General features: G+C 40.7%; 1 protein-coding gene across 1 annotated transcript in view; it reads left to right on the top strand.

Annotated features, from left to right (window-relative positions):
- The window catches only part of LOC146194831 (fatty-acid amide hydrolase 2-A-like), a 99,005-nt gene that overhangs the window by 56,568 nt on the left and 23,036 nt on the right, over nt 1-19,401 (top strand). Inside the window, exons 3-4 of the mRNA XM_084596135.1 lie at nt 1,143-1,352; nt 7,136-7,255. Coding sequence (XP_084452261.1) covers nt 1,143-1,352; nt 7,136-7,255 — 330 coding nt within the window. The remainder of the gene's footprint in view (nt 1-1,142; nt 1,353-7,135; nt 7,256-19,401) is intronic.

Consider the following 19,401-nt stretch of genomic DNA (forward strand, 5'->3'; position numbering starts at 1 on the left):
AATTCATGCTACTACCTGTGAACTGACTGGATTCTTACAAGCCTTTCACTCTCTCGTTTGTATAGCTGAACAACTATCACGACGGCATCATTGCCAGTAGGAGAAAGCATAATCTCTTCGTCGTCTTGTAACCAAAAAAATAATGCGCTGATTTTCAATTATTTTAATGCACCAAGTTTCAATGTAAACAGAAACGAACAGTGGAGAGAGGTGAAAATCGTCATGAATTTAGGGCTGCATTCTACTCAGGACCCTCAGAAAGTTGTTCTATTAATTTATTTAAAATACTGCAGACTATACATGGCAAAATTACTTTTGAAAAGAACGTGTCCAGTCGTGTTTATTCGCACGGTGGAGCATGAGCGCGTGCTTAGAGTTTTTGTTGTATCAGCTGAACACCTTGACGGTGTTACTTCGTGTTACAGCCTAGAAATTGTAGTGAGTAGAAGCTTTCTGTAAGCTCACTTCACAACTCTACATCCCACCGTCGTTAAGTGCCAAAAGTGTTTTGAGATTTTTGAGACATTTTTTTTACTATACTCTTGAAATGGGCTGTGTTCAATGCTGGGCATAGCAGTAATACTCTAAATACTTGAGAAAAGCCATGTGCGATTTTCAACTGAAACCTTCGCATTTACACCCAATACTTTGAACAGTATTGGTGAAGAGCTTTTTTTTTTTTATACGTAAAGGATTGCTTTCTTCCATGACTGCTTGAGGAAAATTCTAAACATCCTGAAAAGAAAGGACCGCGATTATTTTGTATTCTTTCAATCTTAAGGAATAAATAGCACTCTATTCTTTTAAGCACACATCGGAACAGCTGCGTGCATTCATTTTGAATCAAATGTGAATGTGAAGCCTTTTCTATCCTAAAATTGTGCCTAATACCACATTTTAGCAAGGCACCCAGACCTCGATAATCTATGTGAAAGAAGCAGTAGGAAAAGCTCCTTTTCAATATTTGCAGTGTTCCAGCGGAAACGTGTGTGGTTTTCATTATTAGATTGAGTGATTCAATCTTTGCAAATAATATGTTTGCTTTTATGGTTGACATTTATGAGCATCACATGTCCACGAATTAGGAAAAGGCAACTAATAACTAAACACATTATTCTATACTTGCACCGCATACCATGCAGGGCTGGTGACGGACGCTGGATTGCCCGCATGGCATGGCCAGCGGGCTGACCACGACGCCGACAGTGTGCGCTTGTTGCGCGAGGCAGGGGCCATCCCGGTGGCGACAACAAACACGCCTGAGTTGTGCCTCTGGACCGAGTCCTTCAACCAGCTGCACGGCCGCACAAACAACCCATATGACACACGCCGCACTGCCGGAGGCAGCTCCGGTATGAGTGCCGGACGGGCTCGGTCCCACAAGCCGCTGAGCACTCAGCTTACAGCTACTCGCCGCGCCAATTTTTAGCCTAGTAGACCAGTGCTGTTTAAGCCTAGCATCGTAACTTGTGTATAATGAAGCGTATCACCAACGTGTGATCAAAAGCCTCGCCTAAACTCATCCGATTAGACGAGCATATTTGATGGGTTCCTCAAATTCTGGTGGCGCATTATGTTGCTCTAAACGACTGCCGAAAACTGCTAGCGTCAAACTTACGTCCGATAACGGACGGCATACAATAATTTAGTAGTTTCAGAAGCACGTGAAGCAACACTCAGAGATTTTGCTGGGCTGAACAAGGTTTTTAATTTCACTAAACTCTACCCCGCGTCTGGATGAAGGCAGAAAATTATATCACTTGAATAAAGGGCACGCATTATCTCTGATGGCAACATCCGTACAATGGCTCATGTTTTATGCCATGCATATGCCGATGTGAGGTGTTTTAGAAAGTAAGACTAGTGATAAGCAAATTAAAAAAAGAATTCAGTATACTTAAATATACCAGATATTGTTACATATAGTGGTGCGATTGTGTAAAATTATTTCACAATCCGGCATGTGGAGCCGCTTAAAATTGCTACTGCTCCTCACGCATGCTGATGCTGCCCATTGGTGGCACTGGCAGCAAACGCCAGTAGGTTAATGTGGGCAGCTTTACACGAATGTTTGGAAACAGCGGCTCCAGCTATCTATAACCGGAACCAACGCCAAAAAAAAAAAGACGAAATAGATTTAAAATTCAAAATGGAAACCAGCATTATAGAATGCGGCCGAGGGTAAAACTTTCTGCCAACCATGGGGATGTACAGAGGTGGACATAGCTGGGCGAATTAGGGCATTGTTTAATCACATGAGGATGTTGTTATTATCAGTCCTTCGCGCTGAATTATATATCGACTGTTCTTTCTTTAGAAGGAACGAAATTAATATAAAAGGGGTAAATATCTTTGGATTATTTTTAGCCTTAGAGCTATATTTTTCCCTACGGCGGACCCCACGAAAAGCGCAAGGCTTTAAGTAGTTCGCTCGAAATTCAAAGTTCCAGCGAAATGCGTTAACTAACTGTTTAAATTTTCATTTTAGGATGTACTTTGCATTTGAAGAATTTGTGCGCCTTCTCGAAATGGTGTAGCGGCGAAACATATCCTCTTAAACAATTAACAGCGGCCGTTACAGGGCCCAAGATGTCGCCCTGATGGGCAGTTTCACCGAGTAACACAGCGCCAGCGGCGCGTCCGTCGTATATCGTTCTGCAAATGCACGCTTTGAGGCCGGAATATAGAGATATTACACAGTACAGAGGGGGCAGTTTCATATGGCTCAGCGACATAATTGACTGTAGCGCACCGAGCGGCCTGTCCTTGACGCACATCCATTTTCGGTTAAAGGCTAGCAGTTTGAATGCCGAAATGCGCTGCTGAATGGCACGCAGGTTGGATGCAAGCAATCACTGCCGTACTAACATGCCCTGTCGGCGCATTATATCTGTTCTGTACGATGTGGTATTGTTGTTCTATTCATTTTTAGCATTTAAATATAAAATTAGGTTGCATATACGGCTTAATGGCTATAACAGCAGTCACCTTTGCTTTTGAGAGGCTTTGTCAAACAGCAGTACTGCAAAAAAAAAAAAAAATGTCATGGGCTATGATCACAAGCTGCGCAATTCAAGAAACCACCCTGCGTGGTCAGCCTAAACTGCTCGAAATGCAACGTTTTAAGGCAAAATAGCCTTCCTCACCTTGCCGTTCTGACAAACAGCAGTAGTTCTACTTCGAAGCCCAAGAAAGCCGTAAACATATGCAGTCCGTCCTCACGAACAAACACGCAGCCCGCCTGGATGGCCCTGCGCTTCCGCAGTTTGCTTCGGTCGGCGCCGGTGACAAATGCTGGTGGCGCCACTATTTTCGTGGCGCTGTTACTAATGTTATCAGTCATTAGTCATTTGCTGTGGCCAGAGTTCGCCGAGTGTGCGCTCTTTACCAATAATTTTTTATGACCGAACTGCAAGTGCAATGACTGCGACCATTTGGCACCGGTGCGTCGTCTATCCGAACCAAAATAGACAACGAACAACCATGCACCAGTCTGGCGCACAGGTGATGTCATCAGAGTGGTGAAATCTTTCGAGCCCCACTTTGTTCATGAACCAGCGACCATTTGTAGTGCATGGCTAATTCCTTAGATCATCGGACACACTTCCACTACACTCTCCTACTAAGTGCTAATCAACGGACCTCAGTTTACTCAATACATTGACTATAACATGTATTTTCGATCAGTGCACCTGCTGCAGGATTTCTCCATACACAGGGGGTCATAAACCAATGATTGTTTCTTTTTTTATTCCTCACGTTCTGCTCTCAGGCGGTGTACAGAGAATGATTCTTTCATCAAAATCCTAAAGGACAACTCCTGGATTTTTTCAATGTTTTCGGTCCTTATTCAATTTATTTGGGTTACGGTCTCTTCAGTGCAGATAACGTATCTTGAACCAAATAGTAGATTCATCCTAAACAAGGTAAGTCCCGCAACGTGCACCGACGTTTCCGCCAAACTATGATGTTATGACATACCAACCTAGGAAGTCATGGACCTTTGTTCTCCTTAGTTAACACACCGTGTGACTGAAACTGATAACCATGTTTGCTATGTATGGGATATAACCAACCGTAAACTCCCAATTGTCATCAGCAAGCGCAGAGCAACCGCAGAATGTCGTGCATCCAGGGCCGTGACGCAGCCAAGGTTGCTAATGAAAATCTCTCACCGATGCCGAAAAATTAAAATCCTAAATAATATTTCCGTTTCAACAAACATCGAACCACTGCAAGCTTTGGTACAGATTATAAGAAAACTAAAAATCCGATGTTAATAAAAGACGACGACGTTGCAAAAATTTCCGAGTTTCACTCGACAAACCCATGAGCCTCACAGTTTAAGAAATGTAATTGCGACGAAGCAAACGCAAGTGTGATGAAAAGGAAGCAATAAGTAAAAAACTGAAAAGATAAGGCTTCAGTCAACAAATATAGGTCTCTAAACTCAAATAAGCACTCTGGAGCAGGACAATATCATATGATTTATTTTCCCTTCATTTTCTTTCCCGCCTTTCGTTGTAGATTGAGCGACACAATCGCAGTAGTTCCTGAGATCTGCCACGAGACTGACGAAAAAAAGGAAAGGTTCCAAAAAGAAATCGCTGCACTACATTTACCTTATTGTCGTTAGCCTGAAAGGCTATTCAACCAACTGGCGGTCCGCTTCCACCGCTGAATTAATTATTGACGCTGCATTCTCCCGGGCCTAATTAAGCATAGCTCCACTTGACTAGAACGACTGAGAGAATTCACATAACACTGGCAATGGTTTTACACTGAGGACTGCTGTGGTGTTGTTGAAGGTGTTGATCTTGGCACGTTTTGCATACCAACGACTTCAACGCGAGCGTGTAGTGGCACCCTGGAGTTATAGCTGGAAAAGGCATAAGAAGTAACTTACTGTTCAACTGCGCAGAAGCAAAATTTTGTTCCATGGCATTTTATATCATGCTAGACAAACTGATTTTGGAGCTTATATATATAAGGAAATAAAGTCCAAACTGGTGTCTTTTACAATAGGTCGTAAGCGCCGCTTCGTACAGGTTAATGTTGCATTGGCCTTTGCCAGAGCTATAAGGAGTCAGATTGCAGGCACGTTGCCGGCTGGCGCAAGCACAGTGCTGGAGCTTAGACCTTGAAAACGCTCGCTTGATAGGAACTGCATAAGCATCTTTGAGCGAAACTGTTGTCTGAAAGTTTTCAGCGTACAACAACTCAACCAAACAAAAACAAGAAACCGCACAATTTGGTAGGTCAATCATTAACAGCTTTTATTTCCTAATGTCATTTCTCCCTGATGTAGCTCTAAAGTTAGTACTCAATGAAATAGTAGTTCAGGACTCATTTTACCATAATATTTTCCTTTGATTGTGCCGTACCGCAGTTCCAATGAATATTTCGGGGAAAGTTGCACCCTAATTAACATACTGTATAAATAGTAGTAAGCTCACTTCGTTTAATAGTAGACTTCACGCACACATACTTACATGTAACTGGACAGGCGGACTCCCTTAACGATTCCACTTGTGGAAACGCGGACACCATGGAGCATACAGGGTGTCTAAGCTAAATTTACCAGAGGGTTATAAAACAAAACAATTTAGCTAGACTGGAGAAACCTCGTCTATACAGCTGCCAGCTATACGGCTCACCACAGGATTTTTACATTTTGAAATTAACTAATTAGTAACCAAACAATTTTTCTGACTTACTCACTATTGCCTTTAGACCATAAATGGATTTGTAAATTTGTAAAGTTGGAGCGTACCTTCCAAAACCCCGATTCCACTCATTTCCGAGTAAGAAACCGTCAAGCGTTTCATTTTTTAAGCTCTAAACGAAAGCCCGCCAAATATAAAAATAAGTATCACGTGAATGGCGCATTCGAGCACGCGATTGTGCTGCTCTCAACCTGGGCTTTAGTAAACAAAATAAGCTGTGACCTTGACTCCATGACCCCGTTGCATCGCGAGGCCGATATGTCTGCGGTGGTTTCTTCGTCCGCCAGATGCAGTCGGCGCCTTACCGAAGGGACTGGGTTGTCGTGTCACGGCCGCAGCTAATGTTGTCCACTAAAACCACGTTCGAAAGCACCACAATCGGGGCACACGAATGCGCGTCGGGGCTTCTTTGGAGTTTGGAAAACGATACAAGTCAGGCTTTCTTGGTCGGAAATAAATAGATTGGGGGTTATAGAAGGCGTTCTCCATCTGTATAAATCTCATTTATTGTCTAAGGGCAGAATTTTGTAAATAAGAAAAATTATCTTAATTACTTATTAGGCAAATGGAAAAAAATGGTCGTGAGACAGATTACTGGCAGCTGTATTTAGGTAGTTTCCCTGGCCTAATTAAAATGATTTCATTTTAAACCCTCGGGTAAAGTTAGCTGGGACATCCGATTATTAATGACATTCCCGGTGTACGTGCGCGAAAAGATAATGCTAGCTACTTCCTTGACCTTTCTGGGATGATTTACTACTTTGCTCTTTATTGCACAAATGAAGAGCACTACAGGCAATGTGGGCACTTTCCCTAATCTTGAGGACTTGGGGCTGGACTCCCGCTTGGGAGAAAAGTTACTGTATCTGGGTATTTGTATCATACATTTTGTTACCGCAAATGTCGCCCATCACGACTCTCTTCCACTTTTCTCCTCATCTGGGGAAGAGTAACAGGCCAGATACATAAATTTTGGGCCCTCCTTTTACTTTTCGTTAGGTACATACATCTATCAATCTATAAAGAGGGAAATATAGGAAGATTTAGCAGACTTACAGAAAATATACAATTCTATACAGAAGTAAAGTGTTGCCAGTAATAAAGAAATACTCCGGCGTATGTGTCGATGAGCCGCAGGAGGTCGGGTCTGTTAGCGAGAATTTAGTGTGAAAACAATACATAGAAGTGCTCTTTGTGTACAGCAAATTGTGTACAGAGGTTTACCTGTTTCTTCTGTAAGACTTTACTATTACCTCCAATGCCTTAGTATTTCATTCATAAATGGGTTGATGAATAAAAAACAGTTAAGTGCAAGTGATAGCTCCATTGGTGCCTAGGTAACAGTGAAGTAGAGACCTGATGTCCTCCACGCTCCTTCGGCTATTCCCTGCCTTTTCAATTCTTTGCAGGCGGCGTGGCAAGTCTCCTCTCCGCTGGTGGTGCGATACTGGGCCTCGGAACGGACATTGGTGGCAGCATTCGTTTGCCGTCTACCTACTGCGGTACATTCGGACACATGGCAACGCCAGGTATTGCGCTTCCGCTTCAGATGGAGTTCTGTGCTAGTGCGATGAGCCCATTAGCTGATCAAAGAAAGACACCGTGGTTGAGCTAATTTCATATTCTTTATTATAATCGCCTTGACCTTCGACTCCCTTCGCTAATGTCACCCGCACGATCATCGCGTCTGCTTTTCGATTCTCCAAGTTTAGAGTTTAAATGGATCCACAAATGCATTCAATGTGTCACTCTTGGACTTGCGTAGTGGTGAAGAGGATTCGATTCCTGAATCTATCGCTTGTGAACGCAATTTTGACCGCTAATGTCAGTGCACTTTAATAAATTAGGCTGATGCACATCAAATTATTTTCAAATTCTCTTATCCCACTTAGCTTCGTCCTCAAACTGAAATTTTGATTTTTTGTTGTTTCCTAATGGTGTTTTTATTCTGCCTTTTTTTTTCAGGGCTTTTACCATCAGACTTAAGTTACGCCGCAAGAGTATACGCGATAGCGTGCGCACTCATTCCCTTTTGTGCTGCATCTCTGATGCTTATTTGATCACAGAAGCTTCCTTGCCCGGCCTATTGAAGGGAAAGCTGCACTACGCCATGCAAAGCCATGGTTACCATGTAGGGCGTATAGCCTAAACTGCGCATGCGCCCAGTCTCTCCATTTATTCTGTCTTCTTTTTGGCATCTTCCGAGCCATCTTTGGATGATAGTGTTGCAAGTTCTTTCCGATTCTTCTTGCTCCCCGTCTTCACTTCTTCGACATCGCTTCTATTCTGGTCTTCTTGTCGTCTTCGGAATCTTCTTGCCTCCCCTCTTTCTCATATCACCTTCTAAGCTTTCGCTAACACACCAGACAGCATCAGTAGTTTTTTTGAGACGAAGTTGATGATTCAGCTCAGCATCTTTGTCTGTAAAGAGAAACTCAACTTCACCCTATTTTCAATCATTCATTCATTTTAATATTTCTTCAGCACAATACATATCACCACTATCTGGATCCTTAGCCAAAGGCTAGATATGGATCCATGCTATAATTTTAACGATCATCTGAAGCTATCTCGCGAAGCTGAAATTCCGATTCGCCAACTTTCGCTTTAAGGACAACATTAGCCCAGCGTTCGCCGTCGTCGACAGGTCTGTTTTTGCATCTCGGCTTCCGCTGCATATTTGCGTACCCTGGATGCGGCTTTCCCACCTTCTTTTTAGCGTCTTGCTTTTCGCCTGCTCGATATCCGTCGCAGACTTCGCTGTTTGTCGAGCACAGCCATCACGAGAGGACACATCCAGAAACAAAGCTGCCACGCGTATATGGTTTAACGTTAAGCTACGTTGATGCAACAGCCACAGGCTGCATCACACGTGTTTATACCCGGTGACACACAAAGGAGTATATTCGTGTGCACAACTATTGTTTCCTTCACAAATCACCAATCACTAGACACTAATCAATCAATGTATTGACCACCCCGAATTGATCAACCATTATTACATATGTCATATACCTTCTATACATGACGTCCATCATTTTTCAGTTGTTGTCTGCGACTCGTTCATGAAGTAGACGCAGTTTGCAGTTAAGCGCAGCGGCGTTATCTATTTTAGCAGAGATGTATCAGGTTGGAAATTCTCTGTGTCAATCAATGTATTGACCACCCCGAATTGATCAACCATTATTACATATGTCATATACCTTCTATACATGACGTCCATCATTTTTCAGGTGTTTTTTGAGACTCGTTCAAGAAGTAGACGCAGTTTGCAGTTAAGCGCAGCGGCGTTATTTATTTTAGCAGATATGTATCACGTTGGAAATTCTCTTGGTCAGTCAATGTATTGACCACCCCGAATTGATCAACCATTATTACATATGTCATATACCTTCTATACATGACGTCCATCATTTTTCAGGTGTTTTTTGCGACTCGTTCATGAAGTAGACGCAGTTTGCGGTTAAGCGCAGCGGCGTTATTTATTTTAGCAGAGATGTATAAGGTTGGAAATTCTCTTGGTCAATCAATATATTGACCACCCCGAATTAATCAACCATTATTACATATGTCATGTACCTTCTATACATGACGTCCATCATTTTTCAGGTGTTTTTTGCGACTCGTTCATGAAGTAGACGCTGTTTGCAGTTAAGCGCAGCGGCGTTATTTATTTTAGCAGAGATGTATCAGGTTGGAAATTCTCTTGGTCAATCAATGTATTGACCACCCCGAATTGATCAACCATTATTACATATGTCATATATCGTCTATACATGACGTCCATCATTTTTCAGGTGTTTTTTGCGACTCGTTCATGACGTAAACGCAGTTTGCAGTTAAGCGCAGCGGCGTTATATATTTTAGCAGAGATGTATCAGGTTGGAAATTCTCTTGGTCAATCAATGTATTGACCACCCCGAATTAATCAACCATTATTACATATGTCATATATCGTCTATACATGACGTCCATCATTTTTCAGGTGTTTTTTGCGACTCGTTCATGAAGTAGACGCAGTTTGCGGTTAAGCGCAGCGGCGTTATTTATTTTAGCAGAGATGTATCAGGTTGGAAATTCTCTTGGTCAATCTATGTATTGACCACCCCGAATTGATCAACCATTATTACATATGTCATGTACCTTCTATACATGACGTCCATCATTTTTCAGGTGTTTTTTGCGACTCGTTCATGAAGTAGACGCTGTTTGCAGTTAAGCGCAGCGGCGTTATTTATTTTAGCAGAGATGTATAAGGTTGGAAATTCTCTTGGTCAATCAATGTATTGACCACCCCGAATTAATCAACCATTATTACATATGTCATATATCGTCTATACATGACGTCCATCATTTTTCAGGTGTTTTTTGCGACTCGTTCATGAAGTAGACGCTGTTTGCAGTTAAGCGCAGCGGCGTTATTTATTTTAGCAGAGATGTATAAGGTTGGAAATTCTCTTGGTCAATCAATGTATTGACCACCCCGAATTAATCAACCATTATTACATATGTCATATATCGTCTATACATGACGTCCATCATTTTTCAGGTGTTTTTTGCGACTCGTTCATGAAGTAGACGCAGTTTGCGGTTAAGCGCAGCGGCGTTATTTATTTTAGCAGAGATGTATCAGGTTGGAAATTCTCTTGGTCAATCTATGTATTGACCACCCCGAATTGATCAACCATTATTACATATGTCATGTACCTTCTATACATGACGTCCATCATTTTTCAGGTGTTTTTTGCGACTCGTTCATGAAGTAGACGCTGTTTGCAGTTAAGCGCAGCGGCGTTATTTATTTTAGCAGAGATGTATAAGGTTGGAAATTCTCTTGGTCAATCAATGTATTGACCACCCCGAATTAATCAACCATTATTACATATGTCATATATCGTCTATACATGACGTCCATCATTTTTCAGGTGTTTTTTGCGACTCGTTCATGAAGTAGACGCAGTTTGCGGTTTAGCGCAGCGGCGTTATTTATTTTAGCAGAGATGTATCAGGTTGGAAATTCTCTTGGTCAATCTATGTATTGACCACCCCGAATTGATCAACCATTATTACATATGTCATGTACCTTCTATACATGACGTCCATCATTTTTCAGGTGTTTTTTGCGACTCGTTCATGAAGTAGACGCTGTTTGCAGTTAAGCGCAGCGGCGTTATTTATTTTAGCAGATATGTATCACGTTGGAAATTCTCTTGGTCAGTCAATGTATTGACCACCCCGAATTGATCAACCATTATTACATATGTCATATACCTTCTATACATGACGTCCATCATTTTTCAGGTGTTTTTTGCGACTCGTTCATGAAGTAGACGCTGTTTGCAGTTAAGCGCAGCGGCGTTATTTATTTTAGCAGAGATGTATAAGGTTGGAAATTCTCTTGGTCAATCAATGTATTGACCACCCCGAATTAATCAACCATTATTACATATGTCATGTACCTTCTATACATGACGTCCATCATTTTTCAGGTGTTTTTTGCGACTCGTTCATGAAGTAGACGCTGTTTGCAGTTAAGCGCAGCGGTGTTATTTATTTTAGCAGAGATGTATAAGGTTGGAAATTCTCTTGGTCAATCAATGTATTGACCACCCCGAATTAATCAACCATTATTACATATGTCATGTACCTTCTATACATGACGTCCATCATTTTTCAGGTGTTTTTTGCGACTCGTTCATGAAGTAGACGCTGTTTGCAGTTAAGCGCAGCGGCGTTATTTATTTTAGCAGAGATGTATAAGGTTGGAAATTCTCTTGGTCAATCAATGTATTGACCACCCCGAATTGATCAACCATTATTACATATGTCATGTACCTTCTATACATGACGTCCATCATTTTTCAGGTGTTTTTTGCGACTCGTTCATGAAGTAGACGCTGTTTGCAGTTAAGCGCAGCGGCGTTATTTATTTTAGCAGAGATGTATAAGGCTGGAAATTCTCTTGGTCAATCAATGTATTGACCACCCCGAATTAATCAACCATTATTACATATGTCATATATCGTCTATACATGACGTCCATCATTTTTCAGGTGTTTTTTGCGACTCGTTCATGAAGTAGACGCTATTTGCAGTTAAGCGCAGCGGCGTTATTTATTTTAGCAGAGATGTATAAGGTTGGAAATTCTCTTGGTCAATCAATGTATTGACCACCCCGAATTAATCAACCATTATTACATATGTCATATATCGTCTATACATGACGTCCATCATTTTTCAGGTGTTTTTTGCGACTCGTTCATGAAGTAGACGCAGTTTGCGGTTAAGCGCAGCGGCGTTATTTATTTTAGCAGAGATGTATAAGGTTGGAAATTCTCTTGGTCAATCAATGTATTGACCACCCCGAATTATTCAACCATTATTACATATGTCATATATCGTCTATACATGACGTCCATCATTTTTCAGGTGTTTTTTGCGACTCGTTCATGAAGTAGACGCTGTTTGCAGTTAAGCGCAGCGGCGTTATTTATTTTAGCAGAGATGTATAAGGTTGGAAATTCTCTTGGTCAATCAATGTATTGACCACCCCGAATTAATCAACCATTATTACATATGTCATATATCGTCTATACATGACGTCCATCATTTTTCAGGTGTTTTTTGCGACTCGTTCATGAAGTAGACGCTGTTTGCAGTTAAGCGCAGCGGCGTTATTTTAGCAGAGATGTATAAGGTTGGAAATTCTCTTGGTCAATCAATGTATTGACCACCCCGAATTAATCAACCATTATTACATATGTCATATATCGTCTATACATGACGTCCATCATTTTTCAGGTGTTTTTTGCGACTCGTTCATGAAGTAGACGCTGTTTGCAGTTAAGCGCAGCGGCGTTATTTATTTTAGCAGAGATGTATAAGGTTGGAAATTCTCTTGGTCAATCAATGTATTGACCACCCCGAATTAATCAACCATTATTACATATGTCATATATCGTCTATACATGACGTCCATCATTTTTCAGGTGTTTTTTGCGACTCGTTCATGAAGTAGACGCAGTTTGCGGTTAAGCGCAGCGGCGTTATTTATTTTAGCAGAGATGTATCAGGTTGGAAATTCTCTTGGTCAATCTATGTATTGACCACCCCGAATTGATCAACCATTATTACATATGTCATGTACCTTCTATACATGACGTCCATCATTTTTCAGGTGTTTTTTGCGACTCGTTCATGAAGTAGACGCTGTTTGCAGTTAAGCGCAGCGGCGTTATTTATTTTAGCAGAGATGTATAAGGTTGGAAATTCTCTTGGTCAATCAATGTATTGACCACCCCGAATTAATCAACCATTATTATATATGTCATGTACCTTCTATACATGACGTCCATCATTTTTCAGGTGTTTTTTGCGACTCGTTCATGAAGTAGACGCTGTTTGCAGTTAAGCGCAGCGGCGTTATTTATTTTAGCAGAGATGTATAAGGTTGGAAATTCTCTTGGTCAATCAATGTATTGACCACCCCGAATTAATCAACCATTATTACATATGTCATATATCGTCTATACATGACGTCCATCATTTTTCAGGTGTTTTTTGCGACTCGTTCATGAAGTAGACGCAGTTTGCGGTTAAGCGCAGCGGCGTTATTTATTTTAGCAGAGATGTATCAGGTTGGAAATTCTCTTGGTCAATCTATGTATTGACCACCCCGAATTGATCAACCATTATTACATATGTCATGTACCTTCTATACATGACGTCCATCATTTTTCAGGTGTTTTTTGCGACTCGTTCATGAAGTAGACGCAGTTTGCGGTTAAGCGCAGCGGCGTTATTTATTTTAGCAGAGATGTATAAGGTTGGAAATTCTCTTGATCAATCAATATATTGACCACCCCGAATTATTCAACCATTATTACATATGTCATATACCTTCTATACATGACGTCCATCATTTTTCAGGTGTTTTTTGAGACTCGTTCATGAAGTAGACGCAGTTTGCAGTTAAGCGCAGCGGCGTTATTTATTTTAGCAGATATGTATCACGTTGGAAATTCTCTTGGTCAGTCAATGTATTGACCACCCCGAATTGATCAACCGTTATTACATATGTCATATACCTTCTATACATGACGTCCATCATTTTTCAGGTGTTTTTTGCGACTCGTTCATGAAGTAGACGCAGTTTGCGGTTAAGCGCAGCGGCGTTATTTATTTTAGCAGAGATGTATAAGGTTGGAAATTCTCTTGGTCAATCAATATATTGACCACCCCGAATTAATCAACCATTATTACATATGTCATGTACCTTCTATACATGACGTCCATCATTTTTCAGGTGTTTTTTGCGACTCGTTCATGAAGTAGACGCTGTTTGCAGTTAAGCGCAGCGGCGTTATTTATTTTAGCAGAGATGTATCAGGTTGGAAATTCTCTTGGTCAATCAATGTATTGACCACCCCGAATTGATCAACCATTATTACATATGTCATATATCGTCTATACATGACGTCCATCATTTTTCCGGTGTTTTTTGCGACTCGTTCATGACGTAAACGCAGTTTGCAGTTAAGCGCAGCGGCGTTATATATTTTAGCAGAGATGTATCAGGTTGGAAATTCTCTTGGTCAATCAATGTATTGACCACCCCGAATTAATCAACCATTATTACATATGTCATATATCGTCTATACATGACGTCCATCATTTTTCAGGTGTTTTTTGCGACTCGTTCATGAAGTAGACGCAGTTTGCGGTTAAGCGCAGCGGCGTTATTTATTTTAGCAGAGATGTATCAGGTTGGAAATTCTCTTGGTCAATCTATGTATTGACCACCCCGAATTGATCAACCATTATTACATATGTCATGTACCTTCTATACATGACGTCCATCATTTTTCAGGTGTTTTTTGCGACTCGTTCATGAAGTAGACGCTGTTTGCAGTTAAGCGCAGCGGCGTTATTTATTTTAGCAGAGATGTATAAGGTTGGAAATTCTCTTGGTCAATCAATGTATTGACCACCCCGAATTGATCAACCATTATTACATATGTCATGTACCTTCTATACATGACGTCCATCATTTTTCAGGTGTTTTTTGCGACTCGTTCATGAAGTAGACGCTGTTTGCAGTTAAGCGCAGCGGCGTTATTTATTTTAGCAGAGATGTATAAGGCTGGAAATTCTCTTGGTCAATCAATGTATTGACCACCCCGAATTAATCAACCATTATTACATATGTCATATATCGTCTATACATGACGTCCATCATTTTTCAGGTGTTTTTTGCGACTCGTTCATGAAGTAGACGCTATTTGCAGTTAAGCGCAGCGGCGTTATTTATTTTAGCAGAGATGTATAAGGTTGGAAATTCTCTTGGTCAATCAATGTATTGACCACCCCGAATTAATCAACCATTATTACATATGTCATATATCGTCTATACATGACGTCCATCATTTTTCAGGTGTTTTTTGCGACTCGTTCATGAAGTAGACGCAGTTTGCGGTTAAGCGCAGCGGCGTTATTTATTTTAGCAGAGATGTATAAGGTTGGAAATTCTCTTGGTCAATCAATGTATTGACCACCCCGAATTATTCAACCATTATTACATATGTCATATATCGTCTATACATGACGTCCATCATTTTTCAGGTGTTTTTTGCGACTCGTTCATGAAGTAGACGCTGTTTGCAGTTAAGCGCAGCGGCGTTATTTATTTTAGCAGAGATGTATAAGGTTGGAAATTCTCTTGGTCAATCAATGTATTGACCACCCCGAATTAATCAACCATTATTACATATGTCATATATCGTCTATACATGACGTCCATCATTTTTCAGGTGTTTTTTGCGACTCGTTCATGAAGTAGACGCTGTTTGCAGTTAAGCGCAGCGGCGTTATTTTAGCAGAGATGTATAAGGTTGGAAATTCTCTTGGTCAATCAATGTATTGACCACCCCGAATTAATCAACCATTATTACATATGTCATATATCGTCTATACATGACGTCCATCATTTTTCAGGTGTTTTTTGCGACTCGTTCATGAAGTAGACGCTGTTTGCAGTTAAGCGCAGCGGCGTTATTTATTTTAGCAGAGATGTATAAGGTTGGAAATTCTCTTGGTCAATCAATGTATTGACCACCCCGAATTAATCAACCATTATTACATATGTCATATATCGTCTATACATGACGTCCATCATTTTTCAGGTGTTTTTTGCGACTCGTTCATGAAGTAGACGCAGTTTGCGGTTAAGCGCAGCGGCGTTATTTATTTTAGCAGAGATGTATCAGGTTGGAAATTCTCTTGGTCAATCTATGTATTGACCACCCCGAATTGATCAACCATTATTACATATGTCATGTACCTTCTATACATGACGTCCATCATTTTTCAGGTGTTTTTTGCGACTCGTTCATGAAGTAGACGCTGTTTGCAGTTAAGCGCAGCGGCGTTATTTATTTTAGCAGAGATGTATAAGGTTGGAAATTCTCTTGGTCAATCAATGTATTGACCACCCCGAATTAATCAACCATTATTATATATGTCATGTACCTTCTATACATGACGTCCATCATTTTTCAGGTGTTTTTTGCGACTCGTTCATGAAGTAGACGCTGTTTGCAGTTAAGCGCAGCGGCGTTATTTATTTTAGCAGAGATGTATAAGGTTGGAAATTCTCTTGGTCAATCAATGTATTGACCACCCCGAATTAATCAACCATTATTACATATGTCATATATCGTCTATACATGACGTCCATCATTTTTCAGGTGTTTTTTGCGACTCGTTCATGAAGTAGACGCAGTTTGCGGTTAAGCGCAGCGGCGTTATTTATTTTAGCAGAGATGTATCAGGTTGGAAATTCTCTTGGTCAATCTATGTATTGACCACCCCGAATTGATCAACCATTATTACATATGTCATGTACCTTCTATACATGACGTCCATCATTTTTCAGGTGTTTTTTGCGACTCGTTCATGAAGTAGACGCAGTTTGCGGTTAAGCGCAGCGGCGTTATTTATTTTAGCAGAGATGTATAAGGTTGGAAATTCTCTTGATCAATCAATATATTGACCACCCCGAATTAATCAACCATTATTACATATGTCATATACCTTCTATACATGACGTCCATCATTTTTCAGGTGTTTTTTGAGACTCGTTCATGAAGTAGACGCAGTTTGCAGTTAAGCGCAGCGGCGTTATTTATTTTAGCAGATATGTATCACGTTGGAAATTCTCTTGGTCAGTCAATGTATTGACCACCCCGAATTGATCAACCGTTATTACATATGTCATATACCTTCTATACATGACGTCCATCATTTTTCAGGTGTTTTTTGCGACTCGTTCATGAAGTAGACGCAGTTTGCGGTTAAGCGCAGCGGCGTTATTTATTTTAGCAGAGATGTATAAGGTTGGAAATTCTCTTGGTCAATCAATATATTGACCACCCCGAATTAATCAACCATTATTACATATGTCATGTACCTTCTATACATGACGTCCATCATTTTTCAGGTGTTTTTTGCGACTCGTTCATGAAGTAGACGCTGTTTGCAGTTAAGCGCAGCGGCGTTATTTATTTTAGCAGAGATGTATCAGGTTGGAAATTCTCTTGGTCAATCAATGTATTGACCACCCCGAATTGATCAACCATTATTACATATGTCATATATCGTCTATACATGACGTCCATCATTTTTCCGGTGTTTTTTGCGACTCGTTCATGACGTAAACGCAGTTTGCAGTTAAGCGCAGCGGCGTTATATATTTTAGCAGAGATGTATCAGGTTGGAAATTCTCTTGGTCAATCAATGTATTGACCACCCCGAATTAATCAACCATTATTACATATGTCATATATCGTCTATACATGACGTCCATCATTTTTCAGGTGTTTTTTGCGACTCGTTCATGAAGTAGACGCAGTTTGCGGTTAAGCGCAGCGGCGTTATTTATTTTAGCAGAGATGTATCAGGTTGGAAATTCTCTTGGTCAATCTATGTATTGACCACCCCGAATTGATCAACCATTATTACATATGTCATGTACCTTCTATACATGACGTCCATCATTTTTCAGGTGTTTTTTGCGACTCGTTCATGAAGTAGACGCTGTTTGCAGTTAAGCGCAGCGGCGTTATTTATTTTAGCAGAGATGTATCAGGTTGGAAATTCTCTTGGTCAATCAATGTATTGACCACCCCGAATTGATCAACCATTATTACATATGTCATATATCGTCTATACATGACGTCCATCATTTTTCAGGTGTTTTTTGCGACTCGTTCATGACGTAAACGCAGGTTGCAGTTAAGCGCAGCGGCGTTATATATTTTAGCAGAGATGTATCAGGTTGGAAATTCTCTTGGTCAATCAATGTATTGACCACCCCGAATGGATCAACCATTATTACATATGTCATGTACCTTCTATACATGACGTCCATCATTTTTCAGGTGTTTTTTGCGACTCGTTCATGAAGTAGACGCTGTTTGCAGTTAAGCGCAGCGGCGTTATTTATTTTAGCAGAGATGTATCAGGTTGGAAATTCTCTTGGTCAATCAATGTATTGACCACCCCGAATTGATCAACCATTATTACATATGTCATATATCGTCTATACATGACGTCCATCATTTTTCAGGTGTTTTTTGCGACTCGTTCATGACGTAAACGCAGTTTGCAGTTAAGCGCAGCGGCGTTATATATTTTAGCAGAGATGTATCAGGTTGGAAATTCTCTTGGTCAATCAATGTATTGACCACCCCGAATTAATCAACCATTATTACATATGTCATATATCGTCTATACATGACGTCCATCATTTTTCAGGTGTTTTTTGCGACTCGTTCATGAAGTAGACGCAGTTTGCGGTTAAGCGCAGCGGCGTTATTTATTTTAGCAGAGATGTATCAGGTTGGAAATTCTCTTGGTCAATCTATGTATTGACCACCCCGAATTGATCAACCATTATTACATATGTCATGTACCTTCTATACATGACGTCCATCATTTTTCAGGTGTTTTTTGCGACTCGTTCATGAAGTAGACGCTGTTTGCAGTTAAGCGCAGCGGCGTTATTTATTTTAGCAGAGATGTATCAGGTTGGAAATTCTCTTGGTGAATCAATGTATTGACCACCCCGAATTGATCAACCATTATTACATATGTCATATATCGTCTATACATGACGTCCATCATTTTTCAGGTGTTTTTTGCGACTCGTTCATGACGTAAACGCAGTTTGCAGTTAAGCGCAGCGGCGTTATATATTTTAGCAGAGATGTATCAGGTTGGAAATTCTCTTGGTCAATCAATGTATTGACCACCCCGAATGGATCAACCATTATTACATATGTCATATACCTTCTATACATGACGTCCATCAATTTTCAGGTGTTTTTTGCGACTCGTTCATGAAGTAGACGCAGTTTGCAGTTAAGCGCAGCGGCGTTATCTATTTCAGCAGAGATGTATCAGGCTGGAAACTCTCTTGGTAGCCCCATTACGGCACCTCCCAAATTTCTTCTAATTTCTAGCCCATGCTTGAATGCTCCCTCTCAAATCGGGTTACGGCGATGGCATTTCAGCACGACCTCAGTACGCCGCGCGTTAAATTAATGTCGTCCTTCCCGCGCTGCCTATATGGCTCAACAAGTTGTCATTACGTGCACAATGATTAGTGCGATTCAAG

The sequence above is a fragment of the Amblyomma maculatum genome, chromosome 3 (genome assembly GCF_055883805.1).
Source record: "Amblyomma maculatum isolate TAMU_Amacu chromosome 3, ASM5588380v1, whole genome shotgun sequence".
Classification (NCBI taxonomy): Eukaryota; Metazoa; Arthropoda; class Arachnida; order Ixodida; family Ixodidae; genus Amblyomma; species Amblyomma maculatum.